Here is a 20,295-nt window from a genome sequence, read left to right as displayed (position 1 = left end):
TTAAAGGGTAATTTTGGCCCCAAATTTTCCAATGCATAGGTGTGTAAGTGCCGAACAAAAATCAAGATCGCTGTAACTGGGCAGCAATGTAACCCTTTGGGGCAAATATGCACCGTCAATGTACATCCACTAAAGAACCTTTTCCCACTGACAAAATATTGAAGTTGCCGTTAACCTGCCATGCTTGTGTAACTTACTGATGCCAGTTCAACGCAACAACCTAACAGAATTAGCATCTTCAGCGCTTCAATCTTGGAACATTCTTCTTTAGTAAAACTGTGCGTTGGTATAGAATTTTTTCCCCTCACCTCTTTGGCTGGCAGTAGACATCCATCACTGAAGAACTTACTGGTTGCTGAGACAAGATGGTTTGCAGCCTATGACCCCTAGTTTAAAGATCTACTTGTAGCTGTAGCACAACAACCCCCAACTTCAGCCTGTCCGTATCCAACAGTCACGTTTACGAAAGCTGCGCAAACTGTGGCTTAACATTTATTGGCACAATTTAGAAATGCGCAATTGAAAATCTTGCCGCCATGTTGGCTGCCAGTTGTAGCATTCATTGTCAATACTGGAACAAATTCAACGACTTTTGTTCACATTAGTCACTTAGACATAAATGCATGGGAATAAAATATTGAAATAACCCTTTACTACTTCAGCTTCATGATATGTGTCCGTTGATGCATTTTGAGATTATATGACTGCCTGAATCCCTTCCCACATTCTACACAAAGGTGCGGTTTTTCCCCTGAATGCGTCTGCTGGTGTCTCTTCAGGCGGTTGGCACTGAGGAAGCTCTTGTCGCACTCCGTGCACGAGTACGGTCGGACTCCGGTGTGGTAGCGCAGGTGGATGGTCAGGTAGCAAGACTGGGTGAACTGCTTGCCGCAGTGGGGGCACTGGAAGGGCTTGTGGCCCGTGTGGAAACGCTCATGCTTCAGTAGCTCGGCGTGGGAGAAAAAGCCCTTCCCGCAGTCAGAGCAGAGGTACGGCCTCTCGCCGGAATGAGTCAGCTCGTGCCTGATCAGAGTCGCTTTGTAGACAAAACTTTTGTCGCACTGCGAGCAGCTGAAAACGTTCTCCCTGGTGTGGCACCGCTCGTGCTTCTTCATGTTGCGTTCCCTCTTGAAGCTCTTGCCGCAGAAGGAACACATGAAGGGCTTTTCCTCCGAGTGGATCTTCATGTGGCTCAGCAAGCCCCCCTTGTAGAGGAACCCCTTGCCGCACTGTGTGCATATGTGCGGCCGCTCCTTTTGATGGATGCGCTTGTGCGCGCTGAGGGCTGCCCGGTAGGCAAAGCTCTTTCCGCAGTTGCACGAGTAAACTCTTTCTTCCTGGTGGGTCTGCAGGTGCTTGTTGAGGTAGCTGGCACAGCTGAAGACCAGGTCGCAGCGAGGGCATCTGTAAGAGCGCTCCACCTCGTCGTGGGTCTTCAGGTGCCTCACCAGGGCAGACTTCCAGGCAAACGTGCGGCCGCACTCTGAACACACGTATTCGCCGTTCTTCATGTGGGTGCTCTTGTGCTCCCTCTGAGCCACCAGGGACTTGAAGAACTCCCCGCAGATCAGGCACTCGTACCTGCGCCCGGACTTGTGCGTCTGCTTGTGCCTCTCCAGAGACTGTTTGAAGGAGAACCGCCGTCCGCACTGGGAGCACAGGTACGGCTGCTCGCCCGTGTGGATGCGCTGGTGGGCTTTTAGGAGGGATTGAAACTTGAAGCTCTTCTCGCAGTCTGGACAACTGAACCGTCCCTCCTTTTCACCTGCGAGGGGCTGCTCGTCATCCTCGATCTTCACAGCGTGGACCCCTTCAATGTGCTGCTGCACCTGAGCTTCTTCGGAGTGCTGGAAGGAGCACTTAGGACAGGAGAAAGCTACAGAACCTAAGGGAAAAAACAATATTGGAGCACAAATTTTACATTCTACTAAGACATGGAAAAATTATGTGCTTTCATTTTTGGACTTTTAGGTTTCTAAGTGCCATTTATTGCCACGTCATTTGTCCATAACTCGAATAACATTGCAAACAAATCAGTTTAAAAAAAGTTGCAAATGTTCTTAGAATTGTCCTTAAATAATAACTGCATATTATGATCTGTAACGTATCCAATAGTTTCAAAAAGAATTCTTGTGAATTCTTGTGATTACAGGTTATTTCAGCAAACATGACTAAATTGTACATGATAGAAGTTACTTGTTTTTTTTTAGTGTCTGGAATTTCATTTGTCTACATGAAACAACATAAAAAACGTCTATTGTGTAAATGTTTCTAGGTCGTTCCAAATTAAGATGAGGCTTAACTTTCTGATTCTAACAAATGTGGATCATTTCCACTAAAGTAATTAATTCAATCAGAAAACACATGGTAAAAAAATAGGTTTTTACCATGTTGTCACTGCATATAGACTGTTGATCGGCCAGAAAACAGGCTATATTGTGATTTATTACACAATCTTTGTTGAATACTTCATGCTGATTTGTCAATCACTGCGTTCTACGGTCTGTTTTTTCTTTATAACAGAGCATTGCCATGGATGGAGTTCTGATCATAGACTCTAAAAAGGAGCATTTTTAAAGAAAATAAAAATTGTTTTTAAATCAAGATATGTGCTCATAAGGAGCTCTTACCACTGATCAGCAGATCACAAAGGAAGAAAGAGGGCGGAGGAAACGGGGATCGCTTGAAGTAACATTACATATCATTATTGCGAACTGAAGCCCTTTGGGCCAATTCAAGACCCTTCTAAGTTCACATTGGGGCCCTGCATGGCGGGTTGTTACAAATATCCTTATTGAGAGATGAAATGACCTGTATCAGGATAGAAGATTTTGGCCATATTGCCCAGCCATAGTTGACATCAGTTCATAGTGGTAGACATGCAATTTCATTTCTGCTATGGACACATTAATGGGCAATCAGTTGCTTTCTGGCCTGCCGTTTTCAGCGGCTTTAACTTTTTTTTAATGCAATGTACTGTCCACGTTCTGTTATCTCAGATTATGCAATTATAGTGAAAAAGACCACAAAAATGTGTTTCTAAAAGCGAACTCACTCTCAGCGCTGTCCTTTGATGAGACTATGGGCGACCCGTAAGAGTGCTCTGTACTGTTAAAAGAGAAAGGAGAAATAAACATGAAGGACTTTATCTGCCTGCTGTCCCTCCACAGCCACCATACATCCAACCGAACATGGTAAATCACACTCGACGTACTATGTACTTGACCACAACCGATAAAGGATTTTTAAGGCCCATACCGACGCGAATATTTGGTTATTTAAAAATCCGATATGCCGATATATCGGCCAATATATATTTTTATAAAAAAATCCAGAAAGCGTTACAAAATATAAACAGATTTCCTTAACATTAGGTATTTGTAGTTTTTTTAAAGTTCTAACTAAATTAATATAATAATTAGTTTTACCGTCACAACAGATACATCAAAATATATTAAAGTTCTGATAAATAAAATGTATAAAAATGCAAACTTAAGATATGAAACTTAAAGTCCTTCGACCAAAAACACATTAACAAAAAAAAGAGAGGGGGGGGTTAATGACATGCAGGTCGGAGTCAAACCCACGGCCGCAGCGTCAAGGAGTAAGCCTCTAAATATGTGCACTTGCTCTACCAACTGAGCTAAACTGGTCATAAGAAAATGAACATTAAAGTAGTTTATGTTCTTTATCGGTTTTAGTTGACTGTCAAACTGGCTGATTAAAGAAAGAACTTTCTTTAATTATCTAGTTTGACAGCGTTCATTGTTTGTTTGTTCATGTTTCACAAAGACTTTAACCTGAGCCAGACCGACGACAAAGATAGAAATCATATCACATCCCTACAGGGATAGTAGTAGTATACAGTTGTTAAAACATAACAAAATACATGGCACGCTGGTATTGGATCAGTACTCGGTATCGGACGCTACGCTAGTTCAGGTATCAGAACGGGTATCAGCAATAAAAACAGGATAACTAATGCTTTACCAATTGAAAGACAAAGGCTTCAGCTCTGGAGGGTTGGCCTTGGAGATCTCCTTCCTTCTTTTAGTGCTCATGTGCTTCTGTAAATTTATCACCTGGATCTTCATGGTCGGTTTGCGCTTACGCCCACTCGTTCGGACCTTCGCCAGGGAAATGGCTTCATTGTCGAGTTTGGGCTCAGAGGTGGGACGCTCACTGCTCTGAACGTCTGCATTCTCCGGGTCACAAGCCCCATTATCGCCCGCCTGCAGGTGGCTGTCGGGGTCGGCGAGTACGACCCTAACCTCGCTGACATTTCTATCACCTATAACCACCTCTTGCTCATCCTTCTGGCTCTCCGTGGACCTGTTCGCATTGTGATCAGCAGTGTGAGTTTTTAGGTGTCGCGCCAGTGCCAGCTCCCAGTTAAATTGCTTGCTGCACTGATGACACGTGTAAACACCGTCTTCCATGTGGGTTTGCTTGTGCTCCGTGCGGGCTGACATGGAGTGGAAGGTCTCACGGCAGATCACGCAGTTGTACTTGCGTCTGGTTTTGTGCGTGTGTCTGTGCCTGTCGAGGGACTGCCTGAAAGAGAAGCAGCGGTCGCAGTCGTTGCACCGGTGGGGGCGCTCTCCGGTGTGGATGACCCTGTGGGCGATTAGCGCCGAGGCAAATTTGAATTTCTTCTCGCAGTCCGGGCAGTCATGCGGCCCCACAGAAATCTTTCGTTGGGAGGAGGCCGAGTCATCTTTATTAACCTCTGGATGGGCGGCGTCTGCCAAACCACTTACAGCGTTTTCTTCCTCCACGGCTGTCTCATCAGGAAGCACTACAGGCGACTCTTTAGCCACCACACCAGTGTCTGTTCCTTCTATGCAGTTTTCTACCATCACCACCTCAATGTCGGTGCTTCCGTCTAATTCAACCTCTGCGTAATCAGTCACTGCAATTATTTCCACCGCTACGTCGTCCACTATTGATGCAGTGTGTGTGTCATCACGGAGGCCTTGCAGGGGATCGGTTTGGTTGGGTTGTTCTGTAGGTTTTGCCACTTTTCTAGGGGGAGCTGCAGAGAGGGAGGACAGGATGTTTTCGCCCATGCTAGAAGGTGGAACTGCATAAAGAAAAGTCCAGTGATCACACTTAGGGTTATTGTCATGGCTTTAACAATAAAAGTGATATACAATAGAAGTGGTTACGGGAAGCAACTTACCATGTTGCTCTAAATGCCCAAGGTGTCTGTGGTGCTGGAGCAGATTCTTCAGGTCTGTAGGCTCGGAGACTGAATGCACACAATCCTCCAGTATAGAGCATTCGGCTCCAAGCCAGGAAACAGTCTGGGAAAAGCATGAGAACGTCACACCATATCCAATATAGTAGAACAATTTCAACTTTATGAACAGGATAAGTAACATTAAAAGTCTTTCACAAATAGTTCCCAGTGAATTACTGGGATAACGTTTCAGGCACAACTAGCGATTTTTTATATTCACACATGCGGCCTCATTTAAGCAACATCTGCACTACTACGACTTTATTTCTAAACGGTTATTTTAAAATTAAAAACAATCTCCGTCCAAACAAGAGTTTTAGCTCCAGTAGCAGAACTAATCTCTGTCCATATCAACACATACTGTATCACATGACAATTTACATACAATGGGCATGTGCGTGGTGGAGTAAACAAGAAGCACATTGGCTGACATTACGGTTGAAAATCATGGATATATAAGTAAAAATACAGAACATACTTTGGAAAAAGAACAACAATGGTGAAAAGTAACACCAGGGATTTATTAGCTTGGATCGACGGGGAGGTGGAGAACTGTTACTGAAAGATATGTAAGCCTATAACTAGGAGATAAGACTGACTGACGTGCATCGTCATTTCCAAAGGTCTCCATCTGTGCCCGTCTAGACTCCAAAAACAGGGACAGCAACGTTTCCAAGGTTTCAGTTTTAGGGGCTCGCAAATGCCAGATTAGTGTGGATTCAAGGCTTCAACTTAGCAAAAGATATTTGTTTTTAACCTCAAACATGGTAGTGTAGATGTAGCCTCAAGAACATTTCCGCCATGCACTTTTTCACACTTCCCATGGCAATGCCATAATAGATGGGGACAGGGACAGCCCAACAGTGCTTAACCCTGCGATGTTCCTGCTTGCATTCACACCACAGCCATACCATTTTCTCTGGAATGTTCCTAGGTCCTAAGGTTGAAAATTGGTAGGGGGGGAATTGACTCTTACATGCATTGTGATTCTCTCTAGAACAATTCAATGCTTGATTCTGATAACTTAATTTTAAATTTAACTTGAATTAAAAAAAAAAAAAAAGGGCCAAACATGTAGACATATAGAAATAAAAAAAACGGGATAGATGGGATGGGATAATGGACAACAACTTAGTTGAGTTCAGAAAAAAAACACAAAATGACCAAAAGAGGGGGAAAAAAAGATTTTAATATACAGACACACACATACGCACACACAGTGTACATACAGTACATACACACACACACACACACACAAATATATATATATACACACACACACACACACACTAAGTATATACATACGTACATACAGTATATATACACAAACACGTATAGAATAAAAATATACAACCAGCATACAGACATTGTATATATGAAAAATATAGAATTTATATAAAAGATCATTTATATAAACAATATGTAGGCTAAGTATGAGTGTGCAATTACAAATTTTTACGGCATAACACTATGTATAGTGCTATGTTGCTGCTTCAACCAGAATATGGCACATGAAAACGGTAACCACGAAAACACATTTAAATTAGCGCTTTTTTTTCTAACTTAAATGCAAAGATTTGTTGTTAAATTCCGCCGTATTAGTAAAGAAGCTTTATGGAAGTTCTAAGGTCATTTTCGGATGGTAAGATACTTTAATCATTTTTTTAATCAAAAGTGATAACAAGACGATAGCTCTCACCTGCTCGAGGTCAGGAACTGGCAACAGCTGAGCCAGCCGACAGAGGAACTCGGAAAACAGCATCTGCAGATCACTGTCGTAGTGAGGGCCATACTCGGCAGGGAAGACCTCCTTTTTAAAGAAAAAAGAGACTAGTTTAATGCAAGGCAAATATAAAACTAAAGTCAGTGTTAGGAAAATATGAATTATCATTTTGCTGTCTTGTTAATTATTAAAACTGTTTGCATAAGAATAATATTATACTGAGAAACTCTAAACAAGATAATGGTGCCACTGCGTGTCCTTGTCTGAACACGGAGTGATGCTGAGGAAAGAACATGCCCTCCCCCGGGTGAAGATAAGAAGACATGGACTTTTTATTATGAATGAATCCCACTTTGTCTTACATTCCACCTTTCTATTACATCTGCTGTTGTAGAAAACTTATTCACCAGGCATATTTGTTGTTTCGCTGTAAGTCACAGAATTTGACTCTTTTGCAAGTAAACCTATTAAGAATGCTAGCGTGGTCTCTGTCCAATGCCGTGAGGCTTGAGGCAGCTACAGCCCAGGATGTTTGGAGTTGCTACGGCAACAAGTAACAGCTGCTGCCAACACAGCTTTAGTTCCACAGTCTGACAAATAATCAATTGCAATTTTGGCAAAAAACAAAATCAACAATTCTTCAACAGTTATAGCCCTTACCACCTTACCTAAAGGTTAAAAAGAAAATAAATTAATTGTGGTTTAACATAAAAACCGCAAAAATAATGTATAAGAATTGCGATTAGACAATTAGGCAATAATTGAGTTCAAAGCGAGTTTGAACATATATTTTGTTTAAAAAAAAGCAACATGACTGCAAAATAGCGAGAATTGGTGTGGGAGAAAATTGCTGCTGGAGTCAATGTGTAAGCTCTAATTATAGTGTATTAATTTCATACTTGATCACAGGTAACCTATAATATTACAGGTGAAAACACCTACAATTTCATGCTACGGGTGAAAAAGTAAACTACTACTAATTTTATTCTGAGGCTGCAGCACCATGTCAATAACAGAATTAGAGTTTATGACGTTTCAGAGCGAGTCCTCAGAAATCTACCGGGGTTTTGAACGCCAGCACAAAGAAAAAGGAAGGTAACGGACATCCAACAGAAAGCGTGACATCCGGTGGAATTTCTGCCAGCACTGGAGCAATTGCGAAGTGGAATGTTGTGACTATAGAACATTCAAATTATCACTTAGAACAGCAAGTAACGTTCACAGTTGGATATGGCTCATTAAAGTGAAAGTAATAACGCCTCACCAAGAAATAGTCTCGCCTCTCTTCGGGATCTTTGAGCAGAGTCTGGACCAACTCCAGAAAGTTAACCACTAGTTCATCCTGTTTGGACTCCTTCATCTGCAACATCACAATCACACTTTTTGATCCAAAAGGCAGAAATGTTACAAAAATGGTTGGAATTTTAAAAAGACTTAGTTTAAAAAAACTAAATCTATTAATCTAGACTGTCCTATAGATACTTACATCTAGCAGGTCGGGGTCTCGCGGTTGGATGCGGTCTAAAAGAGACAAGATGTAGTCCGGTTCCACAAGCTGTTTACCTCGGCATAGCTCAAGAATATACTGATGAGCAGAAAAAAAGAAGAAAATAAAACATTGCACCAAAATCTTTGTGTATATTCACAATAAAGTTCCACATCATGAGTTATCTATAACTATAATTGGTCTGCACAATATATAGTTTGTGTATATGTCATTGTGATATTAATTGCCGATGAACAAATCATCACCAAAGTGACTCAGATATTTTTTGGGGTTGGTTGAAAGAAAATTTAAGAAGAAAACTGCGCTTTAAAACTGTCACTTTTTTAAGTGGGGCCTTTTATTTTCAATTCAATTGGAAATGATTTCCTTTCATTTGTTTTCAAATTCAACAAGCGGTTTGTTGTAAGGACCCATATGAATTTTTTTGTGCAGATGCCAAAACAGATATTTTTTTGTTATCAGCCTTAGTCGATCACCGATACGGGCTGCTGATTTTCTTGAGCCGATATTTGAAGCCGATACTGCTTTTGCTCCCTCAATTTACATCATAAAGATATAAACCCTGCCACACACAGGATTTGTTTTCAGAATCTGCTCTGCCATTTCTTTAAAAATATTAAACAAAAAAACAGATCAGTGTCACTTCTGCGATCATCTCACATTCATATCACCCAAATTATCTGTGCAACGTGCATCATATGGATGGGTGCACTGCAAATGGTTAACTGTGCATGGTTAAAAGGCGTTCATCAACATCTACAACACAGCCTTGATGAAGCATTGCTTTCTGACATATTATAAGACAGATATAGCCAGGTCTTTACTAAATGTCCTTTGGCAATACATTTAAATAATTTAAGAAAACAATAAACCTGAAAAGTAGCCATTGAAATAAAGTGCTTGACTTGTAATTTAAGACTTCCATGATGCTGGTGGCGGAGGGTTAGTGCACGGTCTACACATGAACTGCAGCGTCTCCAGCAACACAGAGCTGCCTGTGGACGTCTGTCTCTAAATAATGCCGGAGGAAAACTATCGCCGAATGCAGCAGCCACGTATCAGCCCGATATACATCGGCCGGTCAATAAATCGGTCTGTCACTAGTTTGTTGTATTTAAGCAGAATACTGAAAGCAGCAGAAAGAACTGAGTGAACTTAAATATGTTTATTTATTTCAAGTAATATTGTTATCACCGTATTCAACAACGCTATCACATATTTTCCCTCCTATAGTGCAGCATTAATTAATAATCTTAAATAATCAAAATATTCTCATAATGTATTACATATTGTGTCCTCCGCTGGTACCCACCCTGGCTCTTAATCCCAGGTCAAGTTGCATCCTGTGCTTGAACATTAGCAGCTCTGGGACCATGTCCATCACCAAAGAGACAAACTCTGCCACTTTCCAGTAGTTCGGGACATCTTGTTTCTTCAGAACCTGCCACATGGAGACGGCCATAAGCTGGAAAGGTGGGACCAGGAGGCGCAGCGACGCCAGAGGTAAGGGGTCACCTGAAAAAACAGAAAAGGACTCTAAAAGTATATCACTTTTACTTATTCAGGGAGGGCCAATTGAGAGCAAGCTCTCATTGCGAGACCTTCCTCCACAGCGCAAAGGAGGAGGGTCTGGCTAGTCTACACAGCATTCGGGGATGGAAGAAAAACGTGCTCTGGTTTATTGGAATTTCTTTAAACCAATCACAATCGCCAAGGGCGTGGCTAAACTCCAGACAGAGCCACGGTGCCTCTGCAAAATAGCCCCAGGAAGCAACTTGTTCTGGTGGAATGTGGACATTGAAAAGTTGTTTTACTTGTGCGACAGATAGTCTAGCTAGCTGTCTGGATTTACTCTGCAGAGATCTGAGGAGCAGTTAACCATAGTCAGTAGAGGAAGGTGACGGACATCTGACCAAAATGAGGGACGTCCGCTGGGATTTCCGGCGGGACTGTAGTCCCGGGTTAGTGGTATACAGTAATATATAATTTACAGTTGCAATACACAGTGCACAAATAAAACAAATACTTGTTTAATAACTCAAAGTACACATGTACATTCAGAACACATGGACTTATAAAGAAGACACTCAAAGTGATTAATTAGAATCAGGCTGTTGAATTTCATTAGAATTAGCAGGGTAAAGTGAATGCAGATGGCCTGATCTGTTCCATGTATCATAAGTAAACACACCGCATATGTAATCTGTCAATGTGTCATTATGTGACACATTGGACGGTAGGATGACAAGGAAGACTGTGGCTGTTAAGTTGTAAATGTTTTCAAATATACAATAAAGTGAGGTTTAATGATTTACTGGGATATGACGGCATCAAATGTTAAGATAATAGATGTGTCGCTAGTTCAAGTTGAGAATAGTGCTTTTGTAACGTTATTTTAGCTGTTAGTGTTATGAGAACATCGATGTTTTTTGAATGCAACCTCCCTAGAAACATTAAGTGTACGTTCAATAACAGTGCTGCGCAGACCTGGTTAGCTTTTACTTTCGCTTTAGTTTGTACATACAGCAGCACTCATATCTATATGACAAGAAGCACGCAGAATGATTTGCAATACATGTAAAACACCACGTGAACGTGACGTTATCATCTGAAGTCAATTTGCTAACCTAGTTTACGAAGTTAGCATGGGTAGAGTAAAAGCACCGATAACGTCAACGTTGGCTCCCCTGCCCCACGCACCCCCCTTCCCAGTTATTATTTGCTTTTAATTGTTCTTGGGTTCCCAGAAAACAAACCTTTAGACACGGCCGTGAAGACACTTGAGTCCATGTTCTCACACTGGTGTCGAAAATGTGACTAGCGGTTAGCTAGCATGTGGTTAACTGCTGTTAGCCGAAATAAGCTAGTTAGCTAGCTAAGTACCCAGCCACAGTTGGCTAGTATTAACGTTAGTAGTAATGTTAACGAGGCAGCTACCCCGCTGAACCTAGAAAATGTATCCTCTAAATAAGAGTGTCACTCCAATTAAACGTATGCATATTCAAAACGAGTAGTTGCATGGTGGAGTTGAATTGTTGTCAGAAGCTTCTTGTTCTTTTTTTTTCACGGCAGGTGACATTTTCGCTGTTGTTGTTACCGCCCCCAGGTGGACATACTTGCCCTGTAATCTCATGGATGTACGAGTGTAATATTAAAAATAAAAAAAACTTTACAAAATTGTGAAATCCAAACAAGGCTGGACTGTGTTTAAAAATTTGCTTAAATTATTTAAAGTTAATTTGTACTTCTTTGTGCTTGTGTTTGTCAAATGTTCTATTTTTGTATATTCGCTCAGTCTTTCTGTACCACAGATAAGTGTTTGTATAAGTCTGAAATGATTGGTACCCTCATAGACAGTTAAAGAAGTAGTAGTAGCTTAGTACTCTTTATATGTGTATGGCAGTAGTAGCCTACACAAGAAAGTTCCAAAAAAAGTTCTTCTTCTTCTTCTTCTTCTTCTTCTTCTTCTTCTTCTTCTTCTTCTTCTTCTTCTTCTTCTTCTTCTTCTTCTTCTTCTTATTCCTTTCCTGCAGACTGCAGACACTGACACGGCATAGGTGCCTCCCACTGGTGATAAGTTTATAAGGGCAATCTAGCCTACATTTCAATTAGAGAGCCAGTCTGTCCCTCCCAGAGGCTGTGAGAGACACGGTTGTTTTTTAAGTTGAGGGGGCTAGGGTTACTACAGTAGGTTGATCTGTGGTATAAGGGTAGGATAGTGATAGGGTGAGATATGAATCAGAGGCATCCCACCAAAATAATTTAATTTAATTTTCTGTCTCTGGACCCAGCTTCTTATGTACTTATCCAGGGTAAGTTAAGGATTGTCCCATCTTCCCCGGACCCCCCTTCGAGAAACACTGTTCTGACCAAGAGAGTCACTCCAATGAAACATATAGCCTCAATAATAAAAAACAGGCAACATGGAATTGGTTTGTTGTATCACTAACTCATAAATATTATAATATAAACAACTGATACATTTTTTCAGGATTTTTGTCTTTTTTATTTATTAGTGGGCTATCATTTTTCTACTTTGAAGCCTTTGGGGCCTGGATTAAAAAAGCAAAGACTAAAATAAAATAAATGAAATAATGTTAACAAATTTAAACAATAAATTAATAATATATATTATTATTAGGCTACTTACAGCTATAGGCTGTAATTAAATTGAAGTCTTTCTTAACATTCTTTTTTATTTTATTACTTTTTATTACTATATTATTATTATTGTAATTATTATCATTATATATTATATTATGACTTTACAATTTTATTTTACAGTAGGCTATATAATAAAGTACACTTACAAAGTACATGATATATTATAAATATATATATAATATTATTATTATATATTATATATTATTACTTTATTATTTTATTATAAAGTATATAATAAATTACACATAGAGTATATAATATATTATAAATACGTATACATTTATATACTGCATATGTATATATTATTATAAAGTACACTTATAAAGTGTATAATATATACTTTATAGGTGTCCTTCATTACTTTACACTCAAATTATGTAATAGTAATAGAGTAATAATAATAATAATAATAATGAATAAAATAATGTAAATGAAGACTTGTAGTTAATTGCAGCATGTAGCTTTTCCCTGTGAAGGCTTCCATTGGGCCTGTGTCCGGTCCCGAGCTCCGCCTCAGTAGATACTAACCTAGTAACAGCCTGGCTCAGACTGAGTGTTAAACTCCAGTCGTCATGGAGCCCTCCCGGTGCGCGTCCACGGCTCTGAAGCACCTACCTTTCAACAACACCGCGCTGAGGAAGCTGCCGGTGGACGACTCCGAGGAGCCCGGGTCCCGGACGGTCCCAGGGGCATGTTTCTCCAGAATCCGGACTCTCCAGCCCCTGCTACGCCCGACCTTGGTGGCCCAGTCAGTGTCAGCGCTGGCTCTGCTCGGACTGAGTGAGCGGGATGTGCTGAGTAGTCCCCTGGCTCCGGAGTATCTAAGCGGATCCCGGCTGCTGCCGGGCTCCGAGCCGGCTGCGCACTGTTACAGCGGCCACCAGTTCGGCCTGTTTGCGGGACAACTGGGAGATGGAGCGGTGATGTACCTGGGGGAGGTAGAGTCGGGCACCCATGGGCGATGGGAGATTCAGGTGAAAGGCGCAGGAGTCACACCTTACTCTAGGTATTTTATTGTTGTGTGCTGACAGTTCAGCACTTACACATTTGGCATCTCATTTTAAGACAACACAACTGGAACAGTTTATAACTACTAACCTTTACGCTTCAGTGACATTACCTACATAAGTTTTATCTGACCAAGTGAGACAATATGACAAATATGCCAATCCTTCAAAAGCTTTGCTAACCTGAGGCATGGGAATGCATTAACCCAAAGAGAGCTGCTTAAGAGCTTAGCTGCTTGGCACACATCAATTATGTCCTCCACTGTGTGCTGAGACCAAACAGGTGCTCCAACTTTACTTTCTCCAGCTGATTTGGTCTGTTAATAACATTTAGAAAAGGAATATTTGAGACTGACTTACGTAGGCCTTTGGATATGTATTCATATTGAGCTTTAAAAAGTAGGGGCACATTGTAACCTGGCTGGAATTGAGTGTGAAAACTCAAACTTCTTGACCTTTGAAAGGGGTCAGCACTCCCCAGTACCAGCACGCATGGTCACCTGAGTATCACAAGTGTGGAAGGTTTCACAGCATTCAGAGTATATGAAGAGGTTGTACAAAGTACATTTTATACCCAAATCACTAGTTCTTTAATTACATTGTTTATAAGGGTATACAAAATGTATTATTTTTATGAGATTTTATTTTATCTATTCCATTTGCACTGTTAAGAAAAGCAAAAATGTCTATTTTGAAAAGGGCTGTTTTGGTTATTTAAAAAAATTTGTTTGTTTATGCATTTCTTATTATGATATATATATATATATATATATATATATATATATATATATATATATATATATATATATATATATATATATATATATATATATATATATATATATATATAAATATAGCATACACACATTATATACTGTAAAAATGAAACAATGCAATTGTATTGTCATAGAATTTTGTTTTTAAACATAATTTTACTAAGATTTGCATATTGCCTTTGAATATGAACATTTAACCAATGAAATGAATACATTATCCTCCAATCTGGCAAAACAAAACAAATTAAATAAGATCACAGCATTGCATGAGTTACAAAAAGTTTCAAATTAATCACAATTCAAAATCAAAGTCTATGTAAGGACTCCACAATTCTAGTCTCTCCAAAGCTAGAAAGGCCATTAGTTCATGGAAATGCTGAATTAGTGTACTGACAGCTTTTTTGGTCCAATTCAGTTATTCACAAATAGTTGTTTGTTTTGGAACCTTACCAGAAGCTTTGAGCCTGTTTGCAAGTTCAACTACTGGTGTAAGGTGTCATGGAATAATTGAATAACACAACATATTTGAATCCCAGCTGAATAACAAACTCATCTGTGTGACCAACCCATTTTGTCAGAGATGGTGATGGCAGGAAGGTGCTTCGCTCCAGCATCAGAGAGTTCCTGTGCAGCGAGGCCATGGCCGCCCTGGGGATACCAAGCACCCGCGCAGCCTCGCTTGTCACCTCCGACCTCTACGTCACCAGAGATCCACTCAACAACGGCGGGCGCATTCCGGAGCGCTGCTCAGTCGTCCTGCGTCTCGCCCCTTCTTTCATCAGGTGACACATTTCTAGTGTTTTCAGACCGTTGACCATCTGTGGATACAATGCTGCTCATGAGTATAGGGACCCCTGCTCAAGCTGACTAAATAGAGGAATAGAAAAAAATCATCTTTTGGAAATTGACCCTTATGCCTTAATTAAAAAATGAGGAAAAAATGACACCAATTTTCTTTGTGAATGAATAATGTATTGTAAATAAATAAATGTTCTTCCTTAAAATTTAGGGGAAATAAGTATACATAACGCTATGTTAAGTTCCCATAGAATAGACAGATTGACATGAGAAGAGATTGACATGGCGATCTTTCCATCAAAACATCTCTCAATGCAAATCAGACCAGCTATTACGCTAACTGAAATAAAACCATGGCAATCTTTAGTTATGGTGAAGCGTATGTGATGATGTGGGGAGGTTATTTTGATTCCAAATGCCAAGGGAACGTTATCAGGATGCATAGTATCCTGATCCATGAAATAACTGCCCTTTAATAATAAAACTGTGCCTGCCTCTATGGGAATTTAACATAGTCCCCTGTATTTTAAGAAAGAACATTTATTTATTCACGATACATTATTCATTTATAAAGAAAATTGTTGTCCTTAAAGGTTGGATTTTCCTCATTTTTTAATTAAGGCAATAAGATCAATTTCCAAAAGATGAATTTTTTATTCCTCTTTTTATGAACTCAAGCATTGTGTCCTATACTTATGAACAACACTGTACATTATGCTGCTTTATTATGTCTCTCCCTCTCTTTTAGATTTGGATCTTTTGAGATATTTCGGGGCCGAGATGATTTCTCAGGCCTGCAGGGTCCTAGTGCAGGACGGCATGACATTCGCGCTCAGCTGCTGGATTATGTCATTGAGACTTTTTATCCTTACATCCAACAGACTCATAGCAACCGGAAAGACAGGAATATGGCTTTTTTCACAGAGGTGAGGAATAATGAAACGTCTCCCTGTGGGGTGATTCATTTCATGCTGGTCATTTTGCATATAAACAATCAGATTTGACGTGTCTATCTCCAGGTGATGATGCAAACTTCTAATCTAGTGGCCCAGTGGCAGTGTGTAGGTTTTTGCCATGGCGTCCTAAACACAGACAACATGAGCATCTTGGGTCTTACGCTGGACTATGGACCCTTTGGTTTCATGGACAGGTAGGCTGCTGAAAGTGGGAGTGCACTTATTTATTTGACAAAAGTGTGTTCTTAGCTTTTACACTTACCGCTTAATTCCTTGGATCTAAAAAAGTTCTTCAGAATCAGTTTTGACATAAAGTAACTACAAAGAAATTAATTTATGAATTAACTCAAGTCATATTCTGTATGAAACCCCCCACCCCCCCACCCGTGTGTCAGGTATGATCCAGATTTCGTTTGCAACAACTCAGACAAAAGAGGGCGCTACTCGTACCAAGCCCAGCCAGCTACGTGCCGCTGGAACCTGGCCCGTCTGGCAGAGGCGTTGGGCTCTGAGCTGGATGCAGCCAAGGCCGGGTCTGTCCTGGATCAATTCATGCCCACTTACGAAGCCTTCTACCTGTGTATCATGAGGAAAAAGCTGGGCCTTGTGGGAAAAGAAGAGCAGGAGGACAGCGCACTCATATCAGACCTACTGCGCCTTATGCACAACACTGGTACAAAGACAGTCGTTGATGTTTCGGTTGTGTGTCAGACATCTTTGAAAATAGAAATCTAAGGAAATGTGACGTAGTTATGTGTTTCCAGGTGCAGATTTCACCAACACCTTCCGCCTGCTGAGCCGTGTCCCCTGGCCTGACGAGGGACACAGCGGGAGGACCGCGGTGGAGCCAGTAGTAGACCTCATCCTAGAGCAGTGTGCTTCTATTGAGGAGCTAAAGGTGGCTAATAAGCCAACTATGGAGGACCGGTGAGGGAGTGTATGGTGGTTGGATACACATGCATTTCTTCACAGAGCAGCTGCCCCACCATATACTCCCAATGAATGTGCATTTCATACTACCTAACCAAAGCACTGGTTACAATGTCTAAATCTCACTTGTCCTTTATTTTTTTCCTTTTATATGCTAGCATTTTGGGGAAAAAGCTTACCAAGACAATATGTAAGTTAAATATGTGTTTTGTAGCATTTGGAAGGATGTACTGTATGTCGAGACCGTAGCAGGTGAACATGGAACATAATGTAAGACCAGAGCGATAGCTGTGGTAAACATCACTTATCTCGAGCATTTTCTCCATTTCTAGTGAATTGGCGATGATTCTCTCCATGGCACAAACTAACCCAGTCATGTTCGGGATGGTGGCCGACCGGCCAGATGTGTCCCGGCAACTGGAACGGATGGGACGGCTTAAGGAGCTACTCGAGACAGATCAGGATGAGCTTAAGAAAAAACAGCGTGATGACTGGATTCGATGGGTTAGCCGATACAGGTGAGGAAAAAGGTTTCTTTCTTTTTTTTCCTAAGGTTTCCCTCAGACCTTCGGGGGGTTTTAGTGACTTTCAGCTCATGGTTTTGGCTGTTTTCAACAACAATATTCAATTAAAATAGATTTATATAGCGCTAAATCACAACAACAGTTATTTCACTGCGCTTTTCATAAAAGAGTAAGTCTAGACCGTACTCTGTGATGTTATTTACAGAAACCCAACAATTTTCCACCAAGAGCAAGCACTAGGCCACAGACGCAAGGATAAACGTCCTTTAAGAGGCAGAAACCTCGAGCAGAACCACGCCTCAGGGTAGGGGGGCATCTGCCTCGACAGGTAGGTGGTGAGAGAGAGACAGAGAGAGAGAGAGAGAGAAAGACAGAGACAGAGAAGAAAGAGAGAGAGAGAGAGAGAGACATGGAGAATTGTAGCAGAGGGTGAAAATGGAGGCAGCAGGTGACTACAACCACAGATCCAGAGCCAGAAAAACATGCAGGAAGCGATAGGAGGAGGGCTAGAGAGAGCACAAGACTACGGGAAGGAAAAGAAGTCGAGTTAGGAACATGCATTAATAGGATGAGGTTGCATACAGATGGAAAGAAGGAGGAAGAGAGAGGTGCTCAGTGCATCATGGGAAGTCCCCCAGCAGTCTAGGCCTATAGGAGCATAATTAAGGGATGGTTCAGGACTCACCCGACTATAAGCTTTGTCAAAGAGGAAAGTCTTGAGCCTACTCCTAAATGTGGAGACGGTGTCTGCCTCCTGAACCCAAACTGGAACCTGGTTCCACAGTAGAGGAGCCTGATAGCTGTTGATGAACCTACTACGTGCCACCTGCCCAGCCCCAAACAGCAGACAAAGTTAAGGACGTAGTGAAGCGTTAAGCAGCAACTGAGCTGAGTGCACAGTGGATGCCACAGATCAGCTGTTTGGGTCATTCAGCAGTTTATGAGTTATTAAGACAGCAATATCTCCAATTTAATTCATGTTTTGATTAGTTACACATTTGACACTGAAATGTAAGTGTATATTTATTCCACATATATGTGTAAGGGATGTGTAATAGATTTATTATGAATCATATTTCTTTATATCTGTATCAGTGTATTTGTGTCCCAACCGGCGGCGGCAGATGACCCCCCCCCCCCCCCCCCCCCCCCCCCCCCCCCCCCCCCCACCAGGAGCCTGGGTCTGTCTGAGGTTTCTGTCTGTAAGATGGAAGTTTTTCCTTGCCACTGTCACACCAAATGCTTACCCTTTGGGGTGAATGGTTGGGTCTTTGTAAATTATAGAGTGTTCTAGAACTACTCTATCTTTTAAGTGTCCTGAGACAACTTCTGTTATGATTTGACACTATAAATAAAATTGAATTGAAAATCGACATATATTGGTATAACATATGTTATGTAATTTAGATTATTATGTATTATGTAATGTTATGTAAATGTACATATGGCATTTAGATATATGTGTCATGTACGTGATTCCAGCATATGTACATGTATAACATACAGTATCTTACATTTCCATAGAGGATAAATCAACACATTTTCTTTTAATTTTTTTTGCACTGAAACACCAGGAGGCGTTTAGCCAGGGAGTGTGATGGAACAGGTGACCTGTCACTAATAAAAAAGGAAAGGCTCATTGTGATGAACAGCACCAACCCCCATGTTGTCCTACGCAACTACATTGCCCAGAATGCAATTCAGGCTGCAGAAAATGGAGACTTCTCTGAGGTCAGGGAACCTATTTTTCTTTCTTTGTCAAAATCCCCTTTAGGACATCTAGCTCCATCAAAGCTAGACTTAAAGGTAACATTGAGTTCACGAGTGCATCACAGGGTTTCTCCAGGTAGATTGGTCCAGAATCCTTTTTCATCAGAGGAGAATTTGAGTCAGCCACTAGGTGGAGACAAACAGACATCATTAGTACTTCTGTAAACTATGTTCTGCTGTAAAACCAACAGCTTCTTTAACGAGAAGCCCCTGACTGCAGACCCGCAGACACGTTGAGGGGTGGGGCTAAACGTTTAACCCCGCCCCTCAATGTTTAACCGGGACCACTCTCCAGCATTTGACCCTGTCATTTCATCGCAATATCAGGGTGAATTTAGCGGTATGCACCCACGCTTTGGACAGCCCTCTTTAATCAATAAATAATGGAAGTAAGTGTGACTTTTATAGTTGTTTAGTTTTCAAAAACAATTTAAAAAGCTGGTTATGGCTATTTTAATGTTTCTGCACAAATTGAGCAGGCTGAGGTTCGGATTGGATGGCTAGCTCCCTTCTTTAACTGTCTATGCTAACTCCAAGTAATCTGAAAGTGTGGAAATTATGTCCATTGAAGGACAATGTTACAGTTGTTGTGTGAATGGACGGTATCTGAATCATCTGCAACCAGGAGATGAAGGAGAGCTCAGATCCACAACACCTAGCACATCTTTGTCTCTGCCACCCCAGGACTAGCGCGGCTAGCGCGACCAGTGCAGATGCTAGTGCCACGACTTGCGTGTGGATGATAGCCTGTAGATCGGTCTTCAGTGTCCAAAAACGGAGATGGTGGTGCAAAGTTCTCCTGGAAAACTTTCCTATGATATAAGTGTCTATAAAATTATCAAGGCTTCACATTATATTTTAACATCAACTGTCTCAATGATAATTATATTACATGTGT

The 20,295-nt window shown here is 41.1% G+C and overlaps 2 protein-coding genes and 1 long non-coding RNA gene across 4 annotated transcripts in view; 1 reads left to right on the top strand and 2 right to left on the bottom strand.

The window, feature by feature from the left end:
• Positions 1-304: 304 nt before the first annotated feature.
• On the bottom strand, positions 305-11,561 carry LOC117938587 (zinc finger protein 420-like). The gene is made up of 9 exons (XM_034863253.1): positions 11,229-11,561; positions 9,785-9,987; positions 8,452-8,550; positions 8,230-8,325; positions 6,942-7,052; positions 5,183-5,306; positions 3,991-5,083; positions 3,056-3,108; positions 305-1,885 (listed from the first exon to the last, which is right to left on the bottom strand). Exons 1-9 carry the CDS (start codon positions 11,260-11,262, stop codon positions 654-656), a joined length of 3,045 nt encoding a protein of 1,014 aa, XP_034719144.1. The 5' UTR covers positions 11,263-11,561; the 3' UTR covers positions 305-653.
• A 1,647-nt stretch (positions 11,562-13,208) lies between these two features.
• Positions 13,209-20,295, top strand: part of selenoo2 (selenoprotein O2) — an 8,288-nt gene continuing 1,201 nt past the window's right edge. The window contains exons 1-9 of one of the 2 annotated variants that reach the window (XM_034863255.1): positions 13,209-13,642; positions 14,998-15,201; positions 15,966-16,143; positions 16,237-16,367; positions 16,569-16,846; positions 16,938-17,071; positions 17,262-17,293; positions 17,436-17,621; positions 19,202-19,358. In XM_034863255.1, coding sequence (XP_034719146.1) covers positions 13,209-13,642; positions 14,998-15,201; positions 15,966-16,143; positions 16,237-16,367; positions 16,569-16,846; positions 16,938-17,071; positions 17,262-17,293; positions 17,436-17,621; positions 19,202-19,358 — 1,734 coding nt within the window. Of the gene's footprint in view, positions 13,643-14,997; positions 15,202-15,965; positions 16,144-16,236; positions 16,368-16,568; positions 16,847-16,937; positions 17,101-17,261; positions 17,294-17,435; positions 17,622-19,201; positions 19,359-20,295 lie in introns of both variants that reach the window. The other variant, XM_034863254.1, reaches the window with a different exon arrangement.
• Positions 15,687-20,295, bottom strand: part of LOC117938589 — a 15,102-nt gene continuing 10,493 nt past the window's right edge. The window contains exon 3 of the long non-coding RNA XR_004655441.1: positions 15,687-15,701. This is a non-coding gene — a long non-coding RNA (uncharacterized LOC117938589). The remainder of the gene's footprint in view (positions 15,702-20,295) is intronic.

Source organism: Etheostoma cragini, chromosome 23 (assembly GCF_013103735.1).
Source record: "Etheostoma cragini isolate CJK2018 chromosome 23, CSU_Ecrag_1.0, whole genome shotgun sequence".
Lineage (NCBI taxonomy): Eukaryota > Metazoa > Chordata > Actinopteri > Perciformes > Percidae > Etheostoma > Etheostoma cragini.
The sequence above is the reverse complement of the archived record's forward strand: the minus strand, read 5'-3'. Positions and strand labels throughout refer to the sequence as shown.

What these genes read in the sequence shown, in the direction of transcription:
- LOC117938587 (XM_034863253.1), bottom strand. Translation starts at nt 11,262, where the DNA reads ATGGACTCAAGTGTCTTCACGGCCGTGTCTAAAG. An exon ending in TGGGCATTTAGAGCAACATG is followed by an intron (nt 5,084 to 5,182) that starts GTAAGTTGCTTC and finishes TTCTTTATGCAG; the next exon opens with TTCCACCTTCTAGCATGGGC. An exon ending in AAGCCTTTGTCTTTCAATTG is followed by an intron (nt 3,109 to 3,990) that starts GTAAAGCATTAG and finishes CTCTTTTAACAG; the next exon opens with TACAGAGCACTCTTACGGGT.